We start from the raw sequence: 22,992 nt of genomic DNA, 5'->3' as shown, positions 1-22,992 counted from the left end.
TCCATAGGTATAATGTCCTATACCTATTTTATGAGTACCCTTTACTCATATAATAAACAAATATTATCTAAAATGCAAAAATAAATACGAATCGTACAAATTTACCGCAATCATTATCGATAACCAAGGGATCTACTTGAGTAGAGCTCCGAAGCTAAAATTTCTCAGGAGATAACTCCAGAGGAAATTTTGTTCTGATCTCTGCTTAATAGACATTTAATTTTGAAGCTCCATTTAAGTCCACTTCTGTTCTCCCAATATCTCTTTTCTCCATAAATACTATGGTGTATAGAACATTATAAACAAATGAATTTTAATATTAAAGCCTCTGTTAATACAGCTTCAGAATTAAAAGCTCTTTGATCTAGGTATTTTCAAAATATCCATTTTAAGCTTTTTTACGAATATCGATTTCTTTGCATTGCAAGTTTAGATTACTCTAAATTATAAGTGGTATATCATTTCCTTTTACAGCTTTCTCATTTTTGTAATCCTCAACGTTTCACGTTTCTAGACTTAATGAACCAATTAACTGCAACTGATAGATTCATTCCTTGGAAAAAGGAGATGCATAATCTTTCGCCTTCACCAATTACCTACAGTACCAAATAATTATCCTCGAAGAATTTTATACTGAGGCACAGTACATTCGCGACACGTATCGCAAGTACGATGATCGTTATGCGAAAATGGCGTCCGAGGATCTCAATTTATTTAAATGAATTTCCTCATTATAGTTTCCGTATTACCCATTGTATGGTTATAGCAGTCCATCTAAAGATAAGCGTTCGTTTATAAGAGTCGCATTCTTCTCTCCCATGAATGCAGATAACGCGCTGTTTGCATCCGCGAGGCCGATTCGCGATCGATGCGCTTCGAAAATAGCTGCCGACGATTCTTACGCTTCAATTTGGAATTTTCGTCATCCAGTGGTCTAACACAATCGTCTAAATTACGGAAAATAGTCGCAGTAGGAGATCCATACGTGCACAATTATTCCATCAATTGATTCTATGGGTTCCAGTAGACCGTTCCGAGGAAAAAGAAATAAAGAAAAGGCCATTGGCAAGCTTTGACGAGTAAATTATAATCGCTCTTCAAATTGCTCGTTGTTCCTTTCCCTGACTATGCCTGTCCCACTTCAATAAGATAATAATATTCGAGTGGTACCATTTTAGTATCAGACAAGAAAGCTTCGACTCGATATTCATTTCATCCTGCCCCAGCATATGGTTTCTCGAAGAATTATTTGCACTGACTGGTGCCAAGATGTATTTCCAAGATCGACGATATTGTATTAAAAGTGTACATAGTTCATAGCAAACGTGGAAATCAGTCTGCAACACCATTTGCGTGATAAAAATAACACTCATTCTTTTCTATTACACTGTGTAAACAAAAAATGCATTAGATGTTACTTCATCGATTTTTTACATTGCTATAGAATTAATAGCTGAATATAGGAAGCAAAAATAACAGTTTAAGAATTTATTACCCAGCTTAAATGCAACCTGACCTGAAATTGATCTTGAAAGGCTTGTTTTAATGGCGATGGTGTTTCTGCCTAACTTTCCTTGCTCAATTTAATCTCTGTAATTGCTTTGCGTAACGTTCATGCCAGCTCCATGGCAGTATGTACACGGTTATGAATTCGCGTTGCTGGCGGTCTTCGGGACGGTGCGAGAAAGAAGCTTCTCGTTAACGATTATAACACTACCTCCTCTGTCAGTGGTTTAATTAACTCTGACTTGTTTAATACTAAGAAATCAGAGCTGCAACTTATCACTGAGTGTTGAAAAACCTTATGGAAATCACTTTCCCTAGAAGCATATGAGAAGTAGTATAAATTCAGGAATACATTGAAAATTTGTGTCAGTTGGTCTAAATTGATTTGCTTAATTAACTAGATGAGGATGGGGCGTGAAGAAGTAAGAATTCAAGTGTTGCATGTTGTTTTATAGCTATTGTACCAGGGAATCGATATTTGCTGTAGCCTAATAGTAATGTTTATCTCAGTTTAAGTTTGACGCTTGATAGCTCGTGGTAAATTGGATAAAAAAGGCATCAATTATCAGCTGCCTTGCGGGCACATAATAGTTCATTCACCTCAGGACAATTCAATGGCAACCACGTGGCGACCTCTATGCCGCGACACAAATTGCATACGACCTGCTTTCTATCAATATTTTTTTCCACCTTCGACATTTTTCTCTGTTTTTGTGTGCGGCGGCTTGTAGGTGGGATGTATCATACAATGTGCAACAATTCCCTATAATATGAATGATAAGTAATTAAACTTAATTAAAAAAGAAAAAGACGAAAATTCTCTTCCTATGGTATACAAATGGAATACACTGTTAAACGCTTAATTTATTAAGTTCTTTTGACACTTTATGTAAATGTAATGGTATTAAATGTATCTGATATAAATTATTCAGTAAGACGAATACTATATTTTTATATTTTTATACTCACGATTTCCATTCATGGAAAGTGATATTTTGATGCTAAGACGAATGTGGAAGAATTAAAAATGAAAACCTTTGAAGATAACCGTTGACTATCGTGTCGCTAATTTTGGATTCATTCCAAATCTTAGCTAATCTGTGTAAGATTCATCGCCATTCCTTGGTAGAATCCCTATTCGTTGTGTCCTGCATCCTTGAGAGGACTGCGTTAACGCAGCACACGCAATGAGCCTTTATCGCGGCGTGCCTGAAATTATTTATCAACAACAATGGCAATCTTGCCGTCTTGTATACAAAAAGTATATGTACGATGCATTATTTATATCTGCATACCGACAAAATATTGCCACCTTTATCCTTCAACACACAATTCGCGCGTTCGCGAATTGCCTGCAATCTTGTTGTCATTCAAAGCACATTAATTGTTATATAGCTAATAAAAGAATTTTGAACCTCTAAATGGACATTTTATTGTTATTATACTTATTATCATGTCTGACGACGGTATCAATTACTTAATTTTCAAAATATTCAAATTTAATAGGTACACTTGCACCAAGTAGAGAGAGATTTTACAAATTGAAATTCAAATTCAAATCCGAATTGAAATTGAAATTGAAATTGAAATTGAAATTGAAATTGAAATTGAAATTGAAATTGAAATTGAAATTGAAATTGAAATTCAAATTCAAATTCAAATTCAAATTCAAATTCGAATTCAAATATCTATTGAGTAAATTGCCTTGAAAACTATATCAATCTTCTGGGTAAAAAGTTATAAAACAACTACTCTACTGTTTAACTTCGATTATCTACATATTACCTACAATTTTCAATAATTATTAACCATTAATTTTCTATTTTATCTCCTATTTTTTATATTTTATTCAGAAATTACAAAAAATTCGTCTGCAATTTTTCGATCCCTATACTGATTCTTTACGTACAGTGTAGACTAATTTCTTTTCCTTAGATATTATCTAGGCTACAATAATCACATCAAACATTACGAACTATGCCTCAACAGTTATTGCACTCGACACACCTAAACAAGAAAACTGTCCTAAGGTCAAGTTTTCGTATTGCACTTTCTTACCTCAATTGATCGATAAGAGTCCATTCCAGCACCACTCAAAAGCCAATGTTGCAAGCGTATAAGTAGCAAGGCTCGACAAGGGTGGTCCAGAAATATGGCGCCAAAGCGTCGGCGACTTTAAAATCCGGCGCACGCGCGCTGGCGAGAGATCCATCGATTGTAAACAAAACTGGAGGCAACCGCGTGGTTTGGATCAGTGCGGCGACGACTCTCGCGGCCGAAGGAGTCAGTGGAGGCAGATCTCCTCTTTCCCTCGTCATCAGACTCGATCGGAAGATTCGCAAGTTCGCATCGTTAATTCTCCAACGATTATTATCCAACGAGAAGAACGCATCTGGAACGGCAATTCCGATCGAAGACCAGTGACTGAGACTCGAAGAAAACCGAGGAAGTCAGTTATCATCAGCAGTCAGTCGAACAAATCCACTGAAACGTCCGATAGATAAAAGTACCATTCACAATAAAAACTGGGTGAAGCTGTAATCTCTTACCGCATAGCTGATGGCAGAGAGTGCTCCAACAGAAGGCTCCTAGATCTTCAAAGTGCAGTTCTGTTTTTGCGAGGACTCTCAGAAGAAAGCTTCGTCGGCGAAAGTTTGAGAGAAAGGCAGGTCCCACAGTAGGTCCCACGAAAATTTCAGTTAAAGAAGTCGGATCGATAGAGCGACGCTAACTGGCGTCGGCTGTGACCCATCGCACATTGCAAGCTGGCTCGAATAAGGGCCCGTGGGACAGCAGGTAGCGATTCAAAAGGGTCCAGCCCCAACGTTGTCACGTTTCTTGAGAAAGTCGTTCAGCCGAGGGGCAGCAACGCCGCTTCTACCAAAGCGTAAGAGTGGCGCGATAATAGAGTACCAAAGGTGCATGATAACTGCAGCGATACGCGTTCAAAGGCTATTAGAACAATAACAATGCTCTAGCTGGGTAACTTCGAGCTGTTGTCTCCGCTAGCTCTCTGCATAAAATAAATAGAGGAACCGAGGGAATTTACAGCTGCTTCAGATCAGCGACGCTGATTGTCTATCAGGTTGAACGATCCTTATAAACAATGAGGTCTCTGAATCGTTGCATTGTTGATCGCGCTTCCGTTTGAAATTGTCTTCGAGGAGACTTTAGTCAGATAGTTGGGGCTTGGAAGGCAAAAAGTAGGTACACACGTGGAGTATCGATCGATCGGTGTTCCTTGGTGGTTATTACGAGAGTCGTAAGAAAATGTCGCTCACTTCGACGGTGGATTGGAACGAAACTATGTCAATGATGGAATTGAACTCGACCATGGTGACACCCACCGCTCTTTTGAACCCTGCCAGGAGACACTTGCCTTTTGCGTCTCAAATAGTGCTCACGCTTGTGTACATAACCGGTGTGATCGGCAATGTGTCAGCCCTAGTCATTCTCTTTCATCGTGACAAGGTAATGATATTAAGGAATCTAAGAAGTTGGGAAAAGTAATTGGATTGATGAAATTTTGGGGGTCTTGGAACTATGCATTGCAGCAGTTTCCAGTTACTGTGATGCAGTTTTCTTGCTCTTTTAAGGCTTGTGCATTGTTTAAATAATGTTGTATAAGTATGTTTCAATTCACTTTTATTGTAAAAGTATGTAAGATATATTTTTATGGAAAATATATATTTTGAATGCTATTACTAAAAGGTAAAAAATTCTGTATAGATCGCAATTTTATTAAATGGGCAGTGAATATTAAAATTAAATACTAAGTTTCAACTGATTCGAACAGTGCAAAAGAGTTAAATGAAATGTTAACCCTAGGTGTAGATATTCCTGAGTTGTGCGAAAAGTTAAAGAGGGACTCCTCGAACCCACTTTTCTTACATATTTATTCTAGAAAAATTATTTCAATAAAGATTTTCGTACATTAAACCTAGAGTGTACAGGATAAATAACTTTTCCAAAATTTTTACCAAATTGTTGGTACAAGGAGCACACATTTAGTTTTCCCAGAATTAATGACTAATATTCAGTAATTCTTGTTAAGTACGAATAGGTCAAATTATAGCTGAAAATCTATTATAAATTTCCTAGTTTTGTATATTCTTATAAATAAATTCTAGACAGAAACATGAGAAATATAAGGAAAGGGTGAAACATAAGTCTGTTTCGTGTCTCCAGAGAAGAAATCGAAAACACCTGCTGATGCTCCGATGCTTAGCGACCAACGATCTCGTGGCTCTGTTGGGGATGCTGGTACAACTGTATATCACTCGTTATGTGGGCAGCGTAATATTCTCGAGAGGCTTGTGCTCCCTACGTGTCGTTTGGAGGCTATTCGGCTTGTTCAGTGGTTGCGTCGCTATCGTAATGGCAGCCGAAAGATGGCTGGCCTTGACTAGACCCTTCGTTTATCAAAAGGTAAGTCAAGATCCTAGATAGCCCTTTATCGATGGCTCCAAAAGATCTCTACCATCGACAGAAAATTATTCACGAAACTATCCCCATCTTAACTTTCCCTCGACCAGATGATATCTTCTCTTCTACTCTTTCAACGAGGAACTTTTGTTCTATAGATGTAATATATTGAAATTCTCTATTTCCAAAGAAAATTCTAAGGGATCATGTTTCGGGTAATCAGGGAGAGTATATTTCATTAAAATTCCATGAGTTACAATAATAATGAAGTTTGATCGTTGAAGTTAGAAAAGTTTTAGGCTACAGAGATAGCTAAAGACGTTTCCCCCTGCTGAGAAATCGTTACGGGTTTTATCTGTACGTGATAAGAGTCACGTTTAAAATAGTTCTTATTTTACGTATGAACCTGACCCATTTCTTAAGAAACAACAGTAAATCAAAGTGACTTAATCATCAGCTGAAACTGACAATACTACTCAATGTCTTGTTGACACTGTCGTATTAACTTAAGGCAAAGAAATGTTTGCACACGATTTGTCAGAAAAGATTGTCATACATATCAAGTTAACGACATGGTACAAGCTCTTTCATCTGGAAAATTCGTATGAATTATTAACAGAGTTTGGATTATACAAATATTATCGTACACTATTCAGTATTTTTGTATTAAATCAGGAGATTCAGTCATTGACAGACGTGAATAGGAAAACTCGACAGTAACTCTTTCATTTTGAATTATATTCTCGATAGACAGGAAAAAGAAATCGGAGAGTCGATTAATGTATCACTGTATTTAAAAAGAATGATATCATCAGTATTTCACGTTACAGTATCATTCGTTTATGTCCAATGCATTTAATTGGATAGAACAAGTCTTTGCATTGGAATCCCCGAGATTCTGTCGGAGGTTTACTTAATTATCGAACGAACAAAAAACAAGCATTAACTTTACCACTTCGATGGGACGGTAGATGCATTTGTATCAATTTGCCTCCTTTTAAGATGCAGCGGAAGCAATTATTTAAGTTGACCCTGAGGCGGCTACCGCTGCGACGCAATTCGGCTGTTAAAACCTATCGTCAATTGGTTCCCATCCATAGCTACGATATTTGATAGTGTTACAAAAACGTACTGATTTTTTATCACTGTGAATAATTATTTTTAAACACAGTGACTTCAGTATATAAAAGATTTTAGTGGTTTAATAACTCGGCATGTGCATATAAATATCTAGTTCTGGTTAAAAAGATTAAAATATTTCTTATTCGTATAAAGTGATCTGTTATTTAAAATACAACTAAGAAAAACATTCTTCTTCATAAAAAAAGGTACATCAAAAATTCAGACTAGACTTCGCGAGTGGGTCAATCCGAAACTAAAAAGTCAGGAGCGAAAGGTTAACAGTCTTGAATCGCATTGCTTTTAAAATGACAGAATGACAATGCGTTTACTGTCGTATCTCATCCTCTGTATCTCGTCTTCGAAGGTTTTCCCAGGAAAAATTAACTCCGTCATTATCATCCGCGCGGAGAGTATTTCGCTCTTTTTGTCGATTTTCTTCCAGAAACTGCGAGATTTAAAAGTACACAATTTTTCTGCGCGTATGCTGTCATCATTCGAAACATTACGATGAAGGACGGTCATGGGTCACTAAAATGCGTGGTCATTTCGAATTCTGATAATGATAGCGAGTGATAGCCCCTGAAGTGACTTAAACTGTTTCCGAGAAAAAAGAAAGGACTACGTGATCACTAACACCGCGGCTAATTACGATTGTGATTGTATGGTTACAAGTTTAGGGTGAATGTGACATGTCAAGAAGGTATTCTTTTCAGTGATTTGCTTCAATTCATGAAACTGACACAGTTATTAATCATGGAACAGTGAAATATGCATTTTCCTTGTTACTGATGACGATTTGTATCTATTGCGTAGGTGCGTGAATGTTCTGACTTAAATTCCCAAATATGGTCAATGGTATGTACACTCTTCATAGATGATATATAAATTTTTGTACCTTCTCTAGTCTCTAGAACTTTAGCTTCTTTGAAGCATTTTGATAGGAAATATTTCCTCTTCATGTCCTTTTAAATTTCTTCAGTAAAAGAATAATAAATACCTAGATTTAATAATATAAATAGAAACCTTTAAAAATGCTGGGAGTTTACAGCATGTATTTTATGTAAAAGGCTTGCGTTACAATGGAACGATAGATGAAAATTTGTTCGTTCTAAATTTCAGGACCCTCAATGCATATTTCAACGTCTGTGAGGCGTTGATTCAAGGCCAGCGAAATTAACGTAAACCATATTTCGAAGGTGGAAGGTGAAGTCTCTTCTAGTTTTTTCTTTTGATACGTGTATCTGCGCACGTACAATGCCTTTCATTGAACCAAGGACCACGTAACCGTGATACTTGATGTGACCACGTATCAAAAGTCAAGCTAGAAGCTTCATTTTCTGAAATTATCTTCACACATTTCAGATTTAGTTAGCTTCTTTTACAAATTTAAATCATAAAACTAATTTACAAGAAATACAACCTACATCTGGCTAATTCTAAATAAGAAAATACGTAAAAGGGAAATAGTAACTGCTATACCCTGAAGATTCGCCTAATTCCTTAGGCTGTTAGAAAGTAAATCACCAAAGATTGACATACTATATAATTATCATTCCACAGACTTCCAAGTTCATTAAACACGCACAGTCTTTTAATAAAACAATATTCAAATTACTCATTTTATACCACAGACGAACATAACATTGAAAACGATTCTACAATAGAATTCATGCCTCTTTATCATGCCTATCTATCCTGCTTCCGTTTTAATGAACAGGCCAGCGTTAAAAGTAGAGCACAATCAAGGCTCTCGATTCGAAGCAAATTGGAAAGAAGGCCTGTGAAAACTCGAGCTACTTGTTAGCATTTACCCTTGGGAATTTTCTAGTAGCTCGAGACATCGTAAATTTGTAACGTGATAGGATTTACCTTCATTCACGACAGATTCAGCTTCCGGTTAAAATACAGGGATGAAAAAGATCACAAGGCGGTTCTCGCAAACTAGTGCATGCACGTGGTAGCGACGAGATTAGCTGTTTATCGATCTTAAATAGTTATTCATAATCTACGATCGAGAAACAGTAACCCTGGGCCAAAGTAAATTAAACTGACATATCTGTAACGTGTGAAATTATCTTTACTATGGTATTCAAATAACTCACATGATGCTGTGCGCGGTTTTCGCGGCGTCAGGAATTTCAGATCATTTCTCGCGTTGGCTGCGAGGGAAGTGCGAAAAGAGTACATATGTATAGATGTATGGGTCAGTGATGAATGATTTAAGGCATGAGAATGTTCATCGCGAATCGAGAGCAGTGTTTCGTTTTTTGACATCAGAGCAAATGCAAAGTTATCGAAAGAAAAATGGTCGTGGCTACATAAGGAAGAATCGAAGTTCGTTGCTCATTATGAATCGAATTTTTAGGAATCATAGATCTTGAAAATTTTGGTTCGTAATCTGTTTTGTATTAAAAATTGAATTTTTTTCAATTAGTTGCGTCTGAGAAACTCTGAAGATGCAAGATGGTGCTAGGTAGTCCTTAACTAAAAGTGATTGACACTGTTAAGCTGATTCCATGGACCAATTGTATCGAATACTTAGATGCAATATCCACTAACGTCACTGTTGTAACCTTGTTTTGTATTATGCTCGAGAATTGCAATTGCTTGCGATTGTACTAGTTACTACCCAATGACTTCTTTACATGTGACTTTCGCTATGATATTCTGTGATACTTTTATATTTTAATTACTGTAACAAATTTATTTTTTTCTTTTTTGTTACTCAAAGAAGTCATTTGTATCTCTATGTTACTTACAATTATAATTCATAGGACTTTGGATTACGTTAAAGAAAATTACTCGATTATCATGATTCGAAGTAAGAAGGTATAAAATTTGGTTATGTGAATTATGTTTCCTCTGCCATAAAATGGATATAAACAGCATTCCGCTAATGCTTTACCCTCTTAAACTGGAATCCAGCACAATCTGCTATCGCCACGAAAGCAGTAGTAATATCGCTATGATGTAACGCGATGATGTTTCCTTGAGTTCAATAGTCCTCTGCAGTAACTTTTGTCGCTTGCCTCTGTTTATTTTTATATTTTTTTTCTCTCTTCTAAAATATCTAAGCTCCAATATAATGAAGATCTTCATAATTAACATGAAGGATAGAATTTGGGTAACCTCGGTTCAGATCGTAACATTCCAAATGTTTCACCAATGCTCCAAAATCCCAGCTTAAATATTACATCATGCAAAACATTAGATGAAGAAAGAATCCACTCAATATTTTATGAAGCTTATGGTATCAAGGTCTGATTTCGTTTCTACCAGAAGAATGTTACGTTTGATAAAACTGAGTCATCTTTCAGATTCAAGGCCTTTGAGCTTCTTTAGAGCATATTGTAACATTGTCCTCGAAATGTCTCAGACGTAAACATAACGTATCAGTGGAAGCTGAATGCAGGTTTCTGTACCAGGAAAGAACACACACAATTTTAAAATTAAGATTCGAAGAAAAATTAGAATCTTCCAACGATGTCTATAGAAACATCAATTTTTATTTCAGTGATCGCCTCATAAAATAATGCTTTTATAAGTCCCGAATGCATAATAGATAAAATATGGAGTGCAGTGTAGTGCAATTAATTTGATGCAAAATTTGAATGTAAATTTGAAAAACAGCATCGTTATTTTTACATCAACGACTTTAAGATTGTTTCCTTCATCCCTTTTAGGTTGAAAATACCAGACAACAGAGGTCCATTGTACAACGTGTAATTATTAGACTTCCCGGTTACCTTTCTCACTTTATCTTCGTTCAGGAGATCTCCACCCTTCCTCGGTAAAGGGATCTTCCATTCTTTTTCCTTGAAAGCACTTAGCTACCTCTGCAGAGGGCTGCAAAGAAATCCTTAACGAAGATTTCATCCCTTCTTCCATGTGAAAAATATGATCCTACTACACCAAAGTTATATTATCATCGATATATTTGTCTTTGTTATAAACACACAGGAATAAAGATTTAGTTGTCAAATTTTTTCCTTTTTCATTTCTACGAAACTTCTAATTTAATTAAATCATACAAATAGTGAAAGCTTCAAGGACGATTTCTGCTTCTGAATTTACGTGATTGATTTCTTCAAAATCTTTGTCGGGTTATATCATTTAACACCGAGGGATTTGGCCGAAAATTGCCCACCTGCTGAAAAAGCATTTCCCCCGTGTCAACGATGACGTTATGAGACGTCAACAGACCATTCACGCCTTTTCTCCTCGATACGACCCAAAGGGATCTAAAAGAAGATAGAAGGTCGCTGTTATTATCTTAAGGTCGAGGAACCCTTGACGTACTCCCACGCAAGTTTAGGTTCATCTATTTTAGATTGCACATCTCTAGAGACGCAGAGAAGCGATCCACAACAATAACAATCGTTACACAGAATCATCAATGATTCTTTCCTCGAAACTCTGTCGTGCGACGACTTTCCATTTGATGTTTGCTCCGGAGCCATTAGAATCGAATTAGCATTCATCGACAGATTCGGAGTTCGTTGACTTCGCGAAGTTGAGCAACGACTGATAAACGACGCGTGTAAAACGCGAACGATCATTAATTCTAGTTAGATGATTCTCGATTCTCTTGAAGTAAGATTTTCCTTGTTACGAGTTAGAAATAAACTGCGGATGTTTATGGAAATTTCTATTATCATACAAATATATTATAAAATATATCTAACTTTCCATATTTTTAACATTTTTACATATCATATGGATTTTGTGCTATTTTACAAATTAAATTTTCCTATTAATACATCAAGATCCGTACAGTAGTTATAAATTACCCTTAACATTTCCTCTAGTTATTTTCTTAATATTTCTGAATGCCATTGAGTCAACATTAAAGTCATATATTTCAGAAGCTTATTGTTATTAATAACTGTATGTAAATATGTAAAAATGAAACTGTTTCAACTGAAGCAGATTGTAAAAGTTATTTCTGAAGAGAAGAATATCAATATTAATAATTTCTAAATCATTTAAACTGAAATCCAAGTCCAGAAGTCCCATCACTTAATTTCATCTGTTTCTGCAGAGTTTCTCGTCTCTCAATTTCTTCTATCGGGAATTCTCGCTTCCCATTTCTGTCTCTCTCTAAAATCACCAACAGAGTAAGGTACTGTCTCTCAAAGTCAATACTACTTAATCTGCGACACCCGTGTGTTCTCCAGCAGGTGACGTATCCGGTAATCGTGCGTTGTATGCTGGTACTTTGGTTGATCGCCCTAGCGCTGACTAGCCTGCCAGTTTTAGGCTTTGGCGTCTATCACAAGGGCGAGAAATGTGTTCGATACAGGGAGGCCACTGAGCCTGCTGACATAGCCTACGCTTACGTATGGTTTGTTTTTGGTGAGTATATCGCTATAATCGATAAATACTTGGTCGACTTTTCCTTTAGGGTGGAAGAAACTTAACACCTGGTTGGTGAAGTGGGGTTATTGTGACGCCACTCGTTTACCATCAAATTTATTATCTGACATATATATGAATCACACCTTTTGTTCTCACAATTATACATGCACGATAGCATCTCCATTAACTGGCTTAACACGACACTCAAAGTTAAAATATACTCTTGATAATTAATTTCACTTTCGGTAGATTATTATCAAATTACAGTTCGACTCAATCGATATTCTTTATTGTTCTCTATTTTTAAAGTTCCCAAATACCAAGGTGAAATATTCGCAGTGGAAACAAATGGATGAGGGCACGTGTTCACTTGAGAATTATTTGCTATACTTCGGAAATTATGTGTACAATTATACAGCGCGAACCAGTTGCGAATCTATTATTGTCGCTCTGAATATGTCACTTTATGAATGTTTTTATTATATTGTAATTATATTGAATAGCCATAACCCTGAATATATTATATATATAACCCTGAAATAGTGCTCTGCATAATTAAGACCCGGTTAATCGAGACTCTACTATAGTAACATTGACCCACACTATTTATAACACTCTACAATAACGCACATCGCTCACTTTGCACTGATTTCTTTCACCAACTATTGTACTTCAGGCCCTCTTGCCTGCTACTCATAAACTGACTCGTATTTTCAACCCTCTTGGGCCTTAGGGTTTCCTACCCCCACTTTTACTACTGTTTCCCACTTTGTTTATTTAGTGTCCTTTATGGTATGAGAACCAAATACAAATCTATTACTCTAAATTGCAGGCACGCTTCTCTGTCTATCGATAGTCTGGTGCAATTTAGCAGTGTCTAGAGCACTGAGGAGGCTGAGTAAGAAAGCTGGCGCTCTTCGTCGCGTAACGAGATCCTCATCAAGAGCTAAACCACTGCTAACGGTGGCAGGACCATCGCCAGAAGTCGTGACAACTGCTGAGGAAAGGGCGTTCGCGAGATTGATGGCTGTGCTATCGATATCGTTTGTTATCTGTTGGATGCCTCAAATGGTGAGTAATTGATCCAATTTACTCCCTTACAACGTTGTAGTTGGATAAAGTGCAGCTACTTGGCTAGTAATAAGTTCATTTAGAATGCTTGACAGGCCTCTGCTTTCCAACACTCTTAAGTCCCACTAATTTGTTCAAAATGTAAGGGTATAAAATAGAAATTTGTATTCCTTCTAAATCGAGCTGAACAGCTAAGTAATGTTTCATTCATGTCTCATGCTGGCGTTTACGTTATCTGGTTGTAATCGAGACAGTTGTCATTGACAGTACATTTTGGCAACCGCGAGCACAGAAGGTCTAAAAGGAATGGAAGCTTCCGGCTACTCTCTTTTTAGGGAGGGTAATAGCGTTTACGTGACACGCGTGCCATTCAATTAGACAGTATTTACTCCTACGTGGTCGAAACATTGATAAAATTTGCGGCTGTGTCAACCGTGACACGATTTGAAATCACCTGGAGTCGTTTCCTTCATTCCACGCGACGTGTCCTCCTTAAATGATCAATCCACCGATTTGTTGTCATTTGTGGAATAATATTTAATTTAGATCTAAACCTGTCCCATAGGCTTAGCGCAGTAATACTGGAAATGATCAATAACTGGTATTTTCCTGATGAAAAAACACCTTGGAAAATCTTTTGTCAGATGATAACAGGACAAAAATATTTCCTATGAATTTAGTGGAGTTTTTCTACTACTTACATATTACCTACTTTTATTTTGGCAAGTCACAACTTCCACCTTATCACTTACAACTCCAGAAAAATATGTTTTTTAACTTAGATACCAAATTGTATTAATTGCAACACAATCATTAATCCTCTTTCAATGAGTACCCAGTCAAAATTTATTTCCATCAAAGTATTATAAAATCTTCTTTATTTATGCAATCAATTACTGTTCCTCTTTCTATACTACATAATATCTCAAGATAAAAGATTTAGTATCAAGCAAAGGATTATTTTCATCATTCAAATACCCGCATTCCAGAATTCCTAATATAATATAATCGCATTACATCCCGTCACCACGAATACAATCACATCGAACAATGCACCCGACCAGACAGTGATTGCATACACACGAGCTTCCTGCATTTCCATCTCCTTATTCGCTGAGCATCTTATTTTGCGATTTTCTTCGGCGAGCTGCGCACAAGTCCTCTTCAGTTCCAGACCAAGCACTTTGAAAAGTATTTCAGCGTAGCCTGGTAGATTAAACAACAGTGTCTGTTGCCATTTCGCGAGGCCAGTTTACAGAAATGTGAACACGGGTATGACCGAATTAATAATCTATAACGACACGCTCCTGAAAATTTTCAAATATGACGCACTTCCGTTCGCGACGGGATGAAGGTCGAAAGCAACGATTTGGTTTAGAATATCTTCACGTACGATCCATCGCGACATCCGCCAACGATTGATCGGTCGTAACATCGTAGCTTTTGTGCTTCGAAACCGGATGTGAAACATTTCAGAAGAATGGCGGGATAATATTCCACGACTTGTTGCGAACCTGGTTCTGTCGTTGACAACAAGACTGGCACGTAGAACCTTTTATGGCAAATGTTCTAGTACCTGATTGCATAATTGATTATCTTCGTACCTGCATGGACGCACAGTCTTATTTATAGAACTATGAATAATAAACAAATTATAATTTTACAAATTTAAAATACACTGGATTATCCTCTGGGATTTGTGGCTAATATAGTATGTCAAAGTGGTAATTAGCTATGCACTTCTTGTGTCTGGCTTCATGCTTTAAATTTATTCTGCCTTTTAATACTGACGATCGAATCCAACCGAGTTAAACGACGCAATAAGTACATGTTAATTAATGGGAATTGTCGCTGTATTGTTTCGACAGATTTCCATTCCATTGGCACAATTCGCGATGAAGTTGCCACAGAAGGCGTTACTGGCACGAAAAGTGATACACGTGTTTCATATGGCAGCCGATATTCTTCTTAGCATTCATTTCACCCTGGATCCGTACATCTATGTGCTGCTGAGGATGCCTCGACCAAGATTCCGTCTTCTGAAACCTCTCTGCAGAGTCTGTTGGCCAGGTAGAAGCAGGTCGAGTTCGTTCACAGGTGAGTTGTGTCAAAATGAACAATTTTTTGATATATATCAATATTTTGAGGAATGACAAAGGTGTTTAATGAATATAAGACCATTGTGTCGTCTTGTATATGTAGATGTAGAATGTAGATGATTTATAATTTAGTTATTCATTTTTTAACGAGGCCTGATAACGTGTGGAGTTCTTCATTTTAACAAAATTTTAAATTCTAAGAATTATGAAATATTACGATTGCGTGTTTCAAACATTTCTTCATGGCTTGAGATCTTCCTTGAAGCATTCTGAACATATGAAAGAGTCATCTTGGGAGTGCGAACAATGAGTTACACGTTTCTTGCTTTTTTTGGCCACACATGCGTGACACGTTGTGGCTTTCACTGACTACTTCAGCATGGTACTGGAAAGCAAACAATACTTTATTCTATATTTTTTAGTATTACAGAAAAGAAAAGTTTACAGACTTCAACATATCTATTATGACATCTATCTTTAATTTAAATTATATTATATCCTTTAAAATTAATTTCCAATTATTTCTAATAGTGTTCCCGAAGAATACTTTCACAAAAACAATATTTGCAATGAGGAAATTAAATATGCTTGTAAGACCCACACATAAATTAATTCCAGAATTTCTACATAAATATATAATTTGTGACAGGAACTACAGATCACCAGGGCAGCAGTGGTGATCCATCGACTCCCATCACGGAGGCACCCTCAACTCCAGTCAGCGAGGAGAACGAGCATCCTCATCTGGTGGCAGTATCGGTCTGAGATAAGCTTCAGCGAAAGATCTTTCTAAAACGAGTCGAGAGCCACGATGTTAGTTATGTTTAAGGTGCATACTGTGATCGTGGATACTACTCTTCAAGAATTTTGGAAAGTCTTCGCTAGGTAGATGAGGATAATACACTGAAATCTTATCCATGTACGTGGAACTTGACAAGCACGTCGAAGGAAAGACTTAAAGAAAAGTCTACGTCTGCTATGACGACGATGCTTGCAATGTTCTGATTGTTGAATACTGAGATGGATAGGTTGACGTTTGAGGCCTCTGGATAGGAGTTACGTTTCTTAAAAAGTCTTCTGACGCTTTTGATGATGTCTGATGAGGGACGCTTATATTCCTAAACAGACTAATTAAACATTAGTACTTGATGATCGACGATTTATGAGTTAGAGATACTATCTAATTACGTATTTCTAAGAAGACAGTAATAAAAGGATGAAGTTACAGTAGATGAGGCCTCAATGACCAAATAAAAAAATGTGAAAATATTTGAGGAACATTGGCCCCCGAGCCATTGAAGAACAAATGAATGCGTTGAGATCGATACCTCGCTGACTTTTTTGTGTACAATTTCCATTGAATATTTTCTATGTCATTTTCATTAATTTTATGAATCATTATCCACTGTAACGATAGCTATATTTATATCATCTATGACAACTACTCTTTCTCTTTTTTCCTGCACGTATGGAATTTCAAAAATGATTAATAATCATCAACAAAAATTTCAAACAACTTACACAAAAATACTCTGTGAATAGAAGGTGTCTTATTTTTTCGCAATTAACTCGGCGAAATAAGAAAATCGATAGCATTCCAGGAAGAAATTATTGCAACAAGTGCAAATATTTTTACAGACGTACATTACTTATTGACTGAGTCAAAGTTGAACATTTTTAAATTTTTACCTGGCAGAATACGAAGTACTCTACTTGTTTGCAGCCTGCAAGCGAGAGTGAGTGTTTCGAATATAATTTGTTAGAGCTGGATGTTCAAGTCAAAGTATGGATATTGTTAATAATTACATTTTAGATTAAGTCGAGGGGGAAACTGTGCTGACAAATTTCGATACACACTTCAGTGACGTTCGCGTAAATGTATGTCTAGTCAATGAATTAATGCAAACACAGACGAAAAGAGTGGGTGTTAACCAAAGTATTCGACGGTGAAACGTATTTAATTGTACAATGTACTTTGTTTAATAGAATGTAAGGGAAGAGCATATATATTTTCTTGAATGTACACAACGACGAAAATCATATACATATATCTATGTGCATATCTATACAAATAGAGTTATGAACAGTCTCGTAATGCATACTTAATAGCTGTTACCTTAAGCTATGTATAAGCTGCGGATATTTATGCACCTATGAGAAAGTTAAGACTACAAAATAATAGATACAGTGCATATAATCTAGGAAAACATGCAAAGTATTTTGATAATGAACAAGATTTGTATTTAATTTTCATTGTTTTAGTCGTATTTATGGAAATGTGAATTCACATAAAAATCCGCAGTCTACATATACATATATACGTGTACTATAAGCATCCGGTGTAATTAACAGTCACGAATATTCGACTGTATCTCTGTAAGGATATCAATAAAATTGAATCTTTTTATGTAAAACCCATAATTCAATTCATTTCTAATTTTTTTGAAGACCCTCTGTTACGTTGAGTAATAAAGATAATAGACCATTTCATTATTATACAAATAATATTATTCAGTGACCGAGAATCATTTAATGTAGTGTACTATTTATTTGTTTCGTCGAAATAAATGACTCACAAATCGAAATACACATTCTTTACTCTGGTAACAAAAAAATTTGTTCAAGTTCATTTGGTATTCACCTGCTAACATGGTCAACACCAAAGAAATCATAACTTTAACTTGTACATGTGAAACAGTGGAGTCACTCGACTAAATTCAGTCTTTGCAAGCTATTAGAAGTATTAAGTATTAAGTTAAACTTTAATATTAAAAAACTTCACGAGATAGACCAATAAATCAAGCAATAATTTTCCTAAAAATGTATCTCGAAAGTTTCATCTAAATTCATTTAAAAATAACAGGAAATACAGAAATGAAACGATGCGAGAGTGCAGGAGAACGAAATAACGAACACCAGACGGAAAGGAAGGAGTACATATAATACAAATATATTTTCCACGTCGTTACGTATCTCACCTCTAAAGACACTTACAACATTAATAATAACTTACGGACGCGATTGTTGCTGAATACATGACACCTTTTATTGCACACTAGAAATACCACAGATGCATTCATACAGTATCAATCGCGATACAGCTTTTGCGTACTTTCACATACCCTTAAGCTATCTAACAATAAATAATAGTATTCTCTTTTTTATCCACGTTCGTCTCCCTGCCACTTGGGGAGGAATAGCGCGAAGCATCGGAGGGGTGGGGGCCAGGACTCAACTTCCTATTGGCTAGAGAAACACAGAGACAACCGAAGCGAAAGGTCATAAAATTTGCAAAATTTTTCCCCAGCTGCGCTATCGATCGAGCAATCGAACGTTCTCTCCATAAAGAATAAAGAAGAAAGAACCATACGATTGATTGCCCGACTGCAGCGACACGTTCTAATTTGCATCTCACCTTGCACAGACACACGCGCACGCGTCAACATGTCAATACGATTACACGTGTTACGAATAAACTGACATTTATTACGTGAAAGACAAATGTCGAAGACGGAATTCCGTGCACACGCAACTCCCGTTTTTCCCTTCATTTCTTTTCTCTCCAGTTTTTGCTCAACTACACGCTTTTGGATACACACGCCTCCCACGATAACAGAAATCACACCGATAAGCAAACTATAAACTCCATAAGGGATGAGAATCTCCATTGACAAGTAGATTGCACCTAACTCGAACAAGTAGGCTCGCGAGAAGCGACTATCTCACCTATAGAAGATCGATATACGTAGATGTATAAGGGTGTCTCTAACTGTTCGAGGGTAGGGATTCTTTTGTAGGTTTATGAATTAAAATTTTTTATTTAGCAAGTGGAACATTCGCGTGAGTACTACGCAAACGTATATGTTTAGAAGCAAATGAAATCGCCACTTTGTGCTTCGGTGGAATTCTTCATTCAGTCTTGAAGCATATGAAACCAGGTGTCAATAACACTCTTGATGAAATTACGTGATGGTTAACGTTATATGTTAATACTGTTTTTTTTAAGTACATTTTATAATCAGATAATGAATTTATGTAGTTTTCTGTCTTGAAGGTAGAATAATTCTTCATATATATTTCGTTTTGAGTCTGGTAAGAATTTGAAAAAAGAAACACCAAGTAATTTCAGCATCCTCTTGTGAACCAGAGAGAAATAATTCTCTTATCTTGGAATTGAATTAGCTTACAAGTAAAACAGCAATTGCGAAAGGTGCATTAAGTGATATATCAGTGACGGTACTTGATCTCGTATAGAACTATCTGAAAGATTGATATCGATTAATTATTGTCAAACACACTGTATGTTAATTGTAAACGATCGACATTTCCGCGAATCGTCATAAGTTTGTAAAAAAGTACACGAATCGCTAAGCGAATGAATCGCGCGTGGAAGGTATAAAGATTTCAAGAATTGTACAAAAATATCCTTTGAAAAGTGGAAACTATATATAAATTGGCCTCTTGAATTTTGTACCATCAATGCGTTTCGAAACAGCAAAGTAACATTTCTCCAAATGGTTATTGCGAAGATATTTCTTCACGAATGCTTCACGACTCCCACACGTCACTCTTTCATCGAAATTTACGTTCTCTCTTATAGTAACAGTTTCGAAGAAGATAGGAAGACGAGAAATTTCATTAAGTACACCGTCACTTATTCTCCCATTCAACAATCTCAAATTCAATATCCCCTCCAGTAACTTCCTCCTAAACTATCTCATTAGGGGCAGATAAACTATGGTTTCGAAATAACAAGTACAACAACATCATTAGAGAAATCTCAATTTCAAAAAACACTGTACTCGTCTCGAATTTGTTCCAGATTCGTGGCCATCGTTCAAATGTTCCATTTTCGATTTTAAACACGAACACAGTTTGTTAAGGAAACTTTAAGACGAAGTACGTCGGCTCTTGACGTCGATCGACGGATAATGGATAAATTCGTTTTTGGCACTCTATAACTGGCTTAATCTACGTTATATTAGGCCAATGTCAATGCATAATAAGCTCGATTCAACGCTCTTGCAGGTATCGTACTTCAAGTCTTCAATTATAACATCCACGGCACAAGATATTGAACTGTCGCAACAACGCGAGTATCTCGATTAAATTGTGTCAATCCTCGATCTTGATGGCACGCGAAAAATCTCTACAATATCCAAAAACTTCGATTCGCTTCAATGCAAAAATACAGAACCCTAAAGCGACTTTTTAAAATCTGCGATTCAAAACGACCAAATTTTCTGATTTTGTAACCCGTTCAAGGTATTACCAAGATTGATCAATCTCCAAATGTTTGTTCGATTTCAGTGAATCGTTTCACGATTTTATCTTTAAGGCGGTCCAACAAGCGAGCGAGTCGCTTCCACTTGAGATTCGATCTCGACGATCATCCTAGTCAAAGTTGATCGGTGAAAAATGTCGTCTAGTCGGGTTCCATGGCAGCGTGGAACCCGTGTTTCTTGGCACCATGCAAATAACGAACCTCCCGTATACTGCTCTTGATCCATTCGGCCAAAACCAGCCAGAGAACCTTCCCGCGTTCCCTGGAAAACCGTCGGGCGAATACGTCCTGAACAGCCACGATCGGACGGTGACGGACCCGACCACTGCGTGTAGATTGCACGCGCAACAATGATTCCCACGGCGTGTCATGCCGACGTGTGTGAACTGCGACCCTTACCTGCGAATTAGCAGCATTCCAAACAATCACGAGTATTACACTTTAAATAAGACTAATTTCGAGAATGTTCCTCTGGTTACGCAGGACAGGAATTGTCAGGACATTATCCGACGACAGGAATTTTATGATGGCGCTGTTAGTGTTGGATCTTTGAGGTGAGAAAATAATTTAGATTTATTACAAACACTTCGTTTGTAAAAGCAATTTAACACTGTAAAAGGGAGTTATCCCCTGACTCAACATGTGAGTTAGATTTGGCTTAGAACCAGTGTATTTTATAATATGAAGATTGTCTTCAGTGGTCGACAATAATCTTTTAACTATCTATAAAAACGACTCAAATGTACTCTTGGCTGATGAGGGAGATACGTTCTGAATCAAAAGGTGGGTTAGGTTTAGGTTCAAGAAAGTGTATTTTATAATACCAAGACTGTCTTCAGTAGCCCACAACAATTCTTTCAGTATCTATAAAAGTGATTCAAATGCTGTACCTTTGGCTGATAGGAAGATCTGTCTCCTGACCCAACGAGCGGATTATTAGTCTTTAATGTGTTAGGACTTCATTGGGAAGATTAATTTTAGATAATTTTTGAAAGACAAGCTCACCGAGGGCCGTACTAGGTCACATCACACTTTCCACAGCAGCAGATGATTGGTCGAATCTTCGCGACCGGCCTGCAGCTCGGCGGATGCCTGTGGTCCACTGAAATCCTCGTACCCGTCTCCGCCTGATATTACCAGCAGCTTCCCACGATTGATGTTGCTCTGCTGAGTCTTGCTAGACTTTTGAGAGTACCGGTTCACCTTGGGACGAGGATCTGGTATCGAGGGGGATGTTGTCTCCACGCATGTGAGGAAACGCACATGTCCTGTGTGTCCATGGAGAATACCTGAGAAACATAACAAGATTAAGTATACTCAAATAAAAAAGTTCAGAATCCTTTCGGTACCATTTCCTAACCCATTTCTCAGTAAACAGAATTTGGAGTCTAATAAACGATATAGAGTACAGCTAAAATAAGAGCTCAGTGATTTCCCTAGAATTTGCTCTCCTTACCTAGCGATTTAATTAAATTGTATCATGCACCAAACGCTTGTATATTCAAGTGTAACGTCAAAGGCGCCGTTTATAGTGATTTATTCACTCTCAGCTAGCAAACGACTCTTATAAATATCCTGTACAAGCGTGATATCGCGTCCGGGATATGCGAATTGGGTCCAAAAATTTCACAAATGATCGATTATCCGCTGTATCTCTCGACGCCATCGAAGCAGACACTTCTGGTTAAGTACGCGACCGTTTGGCAGCCAGCTTCTAATTATATGTCGCGAGCAATAGTCATGCAATTATAGTCTATCGAATGTGACGTCAATACACACCAGTTACGATTGGCGGTTGTGACATCCTCTGTGTGGATGGCTTTATATGGGGAATTGGCACGGTCAATAGTACGCCGGCGCTCGTGCCGATCCAAAGTAACTCGTTGCAAGCCAAAAGTGCGGTGACCCTGAGACACGCGGCCTTGTGCTGTCGTATTATGTCATCGCAACCTGCAGCAAGTTTAATGCTTCCGTTAAAATAAATACCATAGACACGTTAGCCCTAAGAAAGACGTAGCTTGAAATACACCTGGGCTGGGTTAGCTGCATCGATTTTTGACTTGTTAGTTGTATCTCTGTGTCCTTCCAGTTCTTAGTACTGACCACGTAGGAAGCACTAATATATAT

General features: G+C 37.1%; 3 protein-coding genes across 7 annotated transcripts in view; 1 reads left to right on the top strand and 2 right to left on the bottom strand.

The window, feature by feature from the left end:
• Positions 1-2,579: 2,579 nt before the first annotated feature.
• LOC143186255 (uncharacterized) lies at positions 2,580-4,060 on the bottom strand. The gene is made up of 3 exons (XM_076389826.1): positions 4,056-4,060; positions 3,565-3,936; positions 2,580-2,715 (listed from the first exon to the last, which is right to left on the bottom strand). The coding sequence occupies exons 1-2, from the start codon at positions 4,058-4,060 to the stop codon at positions 3,600-3,602; spliced, it is 342 nt and encodes a 113-aa protein (XP_076245941.1). The 3' UTR covers positions 2,580-2,715; positions 3,565-3,599.
• On the top strand, positions 4,026-16,756 carry LOC143186237 (prostaglandin E2 receptor EP3 subtype). 2 transcript variants are annotated; one of them, XM_076389792.1, is made up of 6 exons: positions 4,026-4,977; positions 5,695-5,934; positions 12,234-12,408; positions 13,244-13,482; positions 15,351-15,579; positions 16,231-16,756. In XM_076389792.1, exons 1-6 carry the CDS (start codon positions 4,777-4,779, stop codon positions 16,344-16,346), a joined length of 1,200 nt encoding a protein of 399 aa, XP_076245907.1. In that variant the 5' UTR covers positions 4,026-4,776; the 3' UTR covers positions 16,347-16,756. The 2 variants fall into 2 exon arrangements, with proteins under 2 accessions (XP_076245907.1, XP_076245906.1); XM_076389791.1 differs by having other exon boundaries at positions 12,231-12,408.
• LOC143186236 (rho guanine nucleotide exchange factor 17) overlaps positions 16,594-22,992 on the bottom strand; it is a 51,820-nt gene continuing 45,421 nt past the window's right edge. For 3 of the 4 annotated variants that reach the window (XM_076389789.1, XM_076389786.1, XM_076389788.1), the window contains exons 23-25: positions 22,645-22,815; positions 21,871-22,154; positions 21,126-21,264 (exon numbers count right to left, since the gene is read on the bottom strand). In XM_076389789.1, coding sequence (XP_076245904.1) covers positions 21,892-22,154; positions 22,645-22,815 — 434 coding nt within the window. In that variant the 3' untranslated portion in view covers positions 21,126-21,264; positions 21,871-21,891. Of the gene's footprint in view, positions 16,700-21,125; positions 21,265-21,870; positions 22,155-22,644; positions 22,816-22,992 lie in introns of those variants that run through there. The other variant, XM_076389787.1, reaches the window with a different exon arrangement.

The sequence above is a fragment of the Calliopsis andreniformis genome, chromosome 12 (genome assembly GCF_051401765.1).
Source record: "Calliopsis andreniformis isolate RMS-2024a chromosome 12, iyCalAndr_principal, whole genome shotgun sequence".
Classification (NCBI taxonomy): domain Eukaryota; kingdom Metazoa; phylum Arthropoda; class Insecta; order Hymenoptera; family Andrenidae; genus Calliopsis; species Calliopsis andreniformis.
The sequence above is the reverse complement of the archived record's forward strand: the minus strand, read 5'-3'. Positions and strand labels throughout refer to the sequence as shown.

Excerpts from the sequence above, each read along its gene's own strand:
- LOC143186237 (XM_076389791.1), top strand. The coding sequence starts at position 4,777 with ATGTCGCTCACTTCGACGGTGGATTGGAACGAAACTATGTCAATGATG. Across the intron at positions 4,978-5,694 it reads TTCTCTTTCATCGTGACAAG|AGAAGAAATCGAAAACACCT; the intron begins GTAATGATATTA and ends TCGTGTCTCCAG. Across the intron at positions 13,483-15,350 it reads TCTGTTGGATGCCTCAAATG|ATTTCCATTCCATTGGCACA; the intron begins GTGAGTAATTGA and ends TTGTTTCGACAG.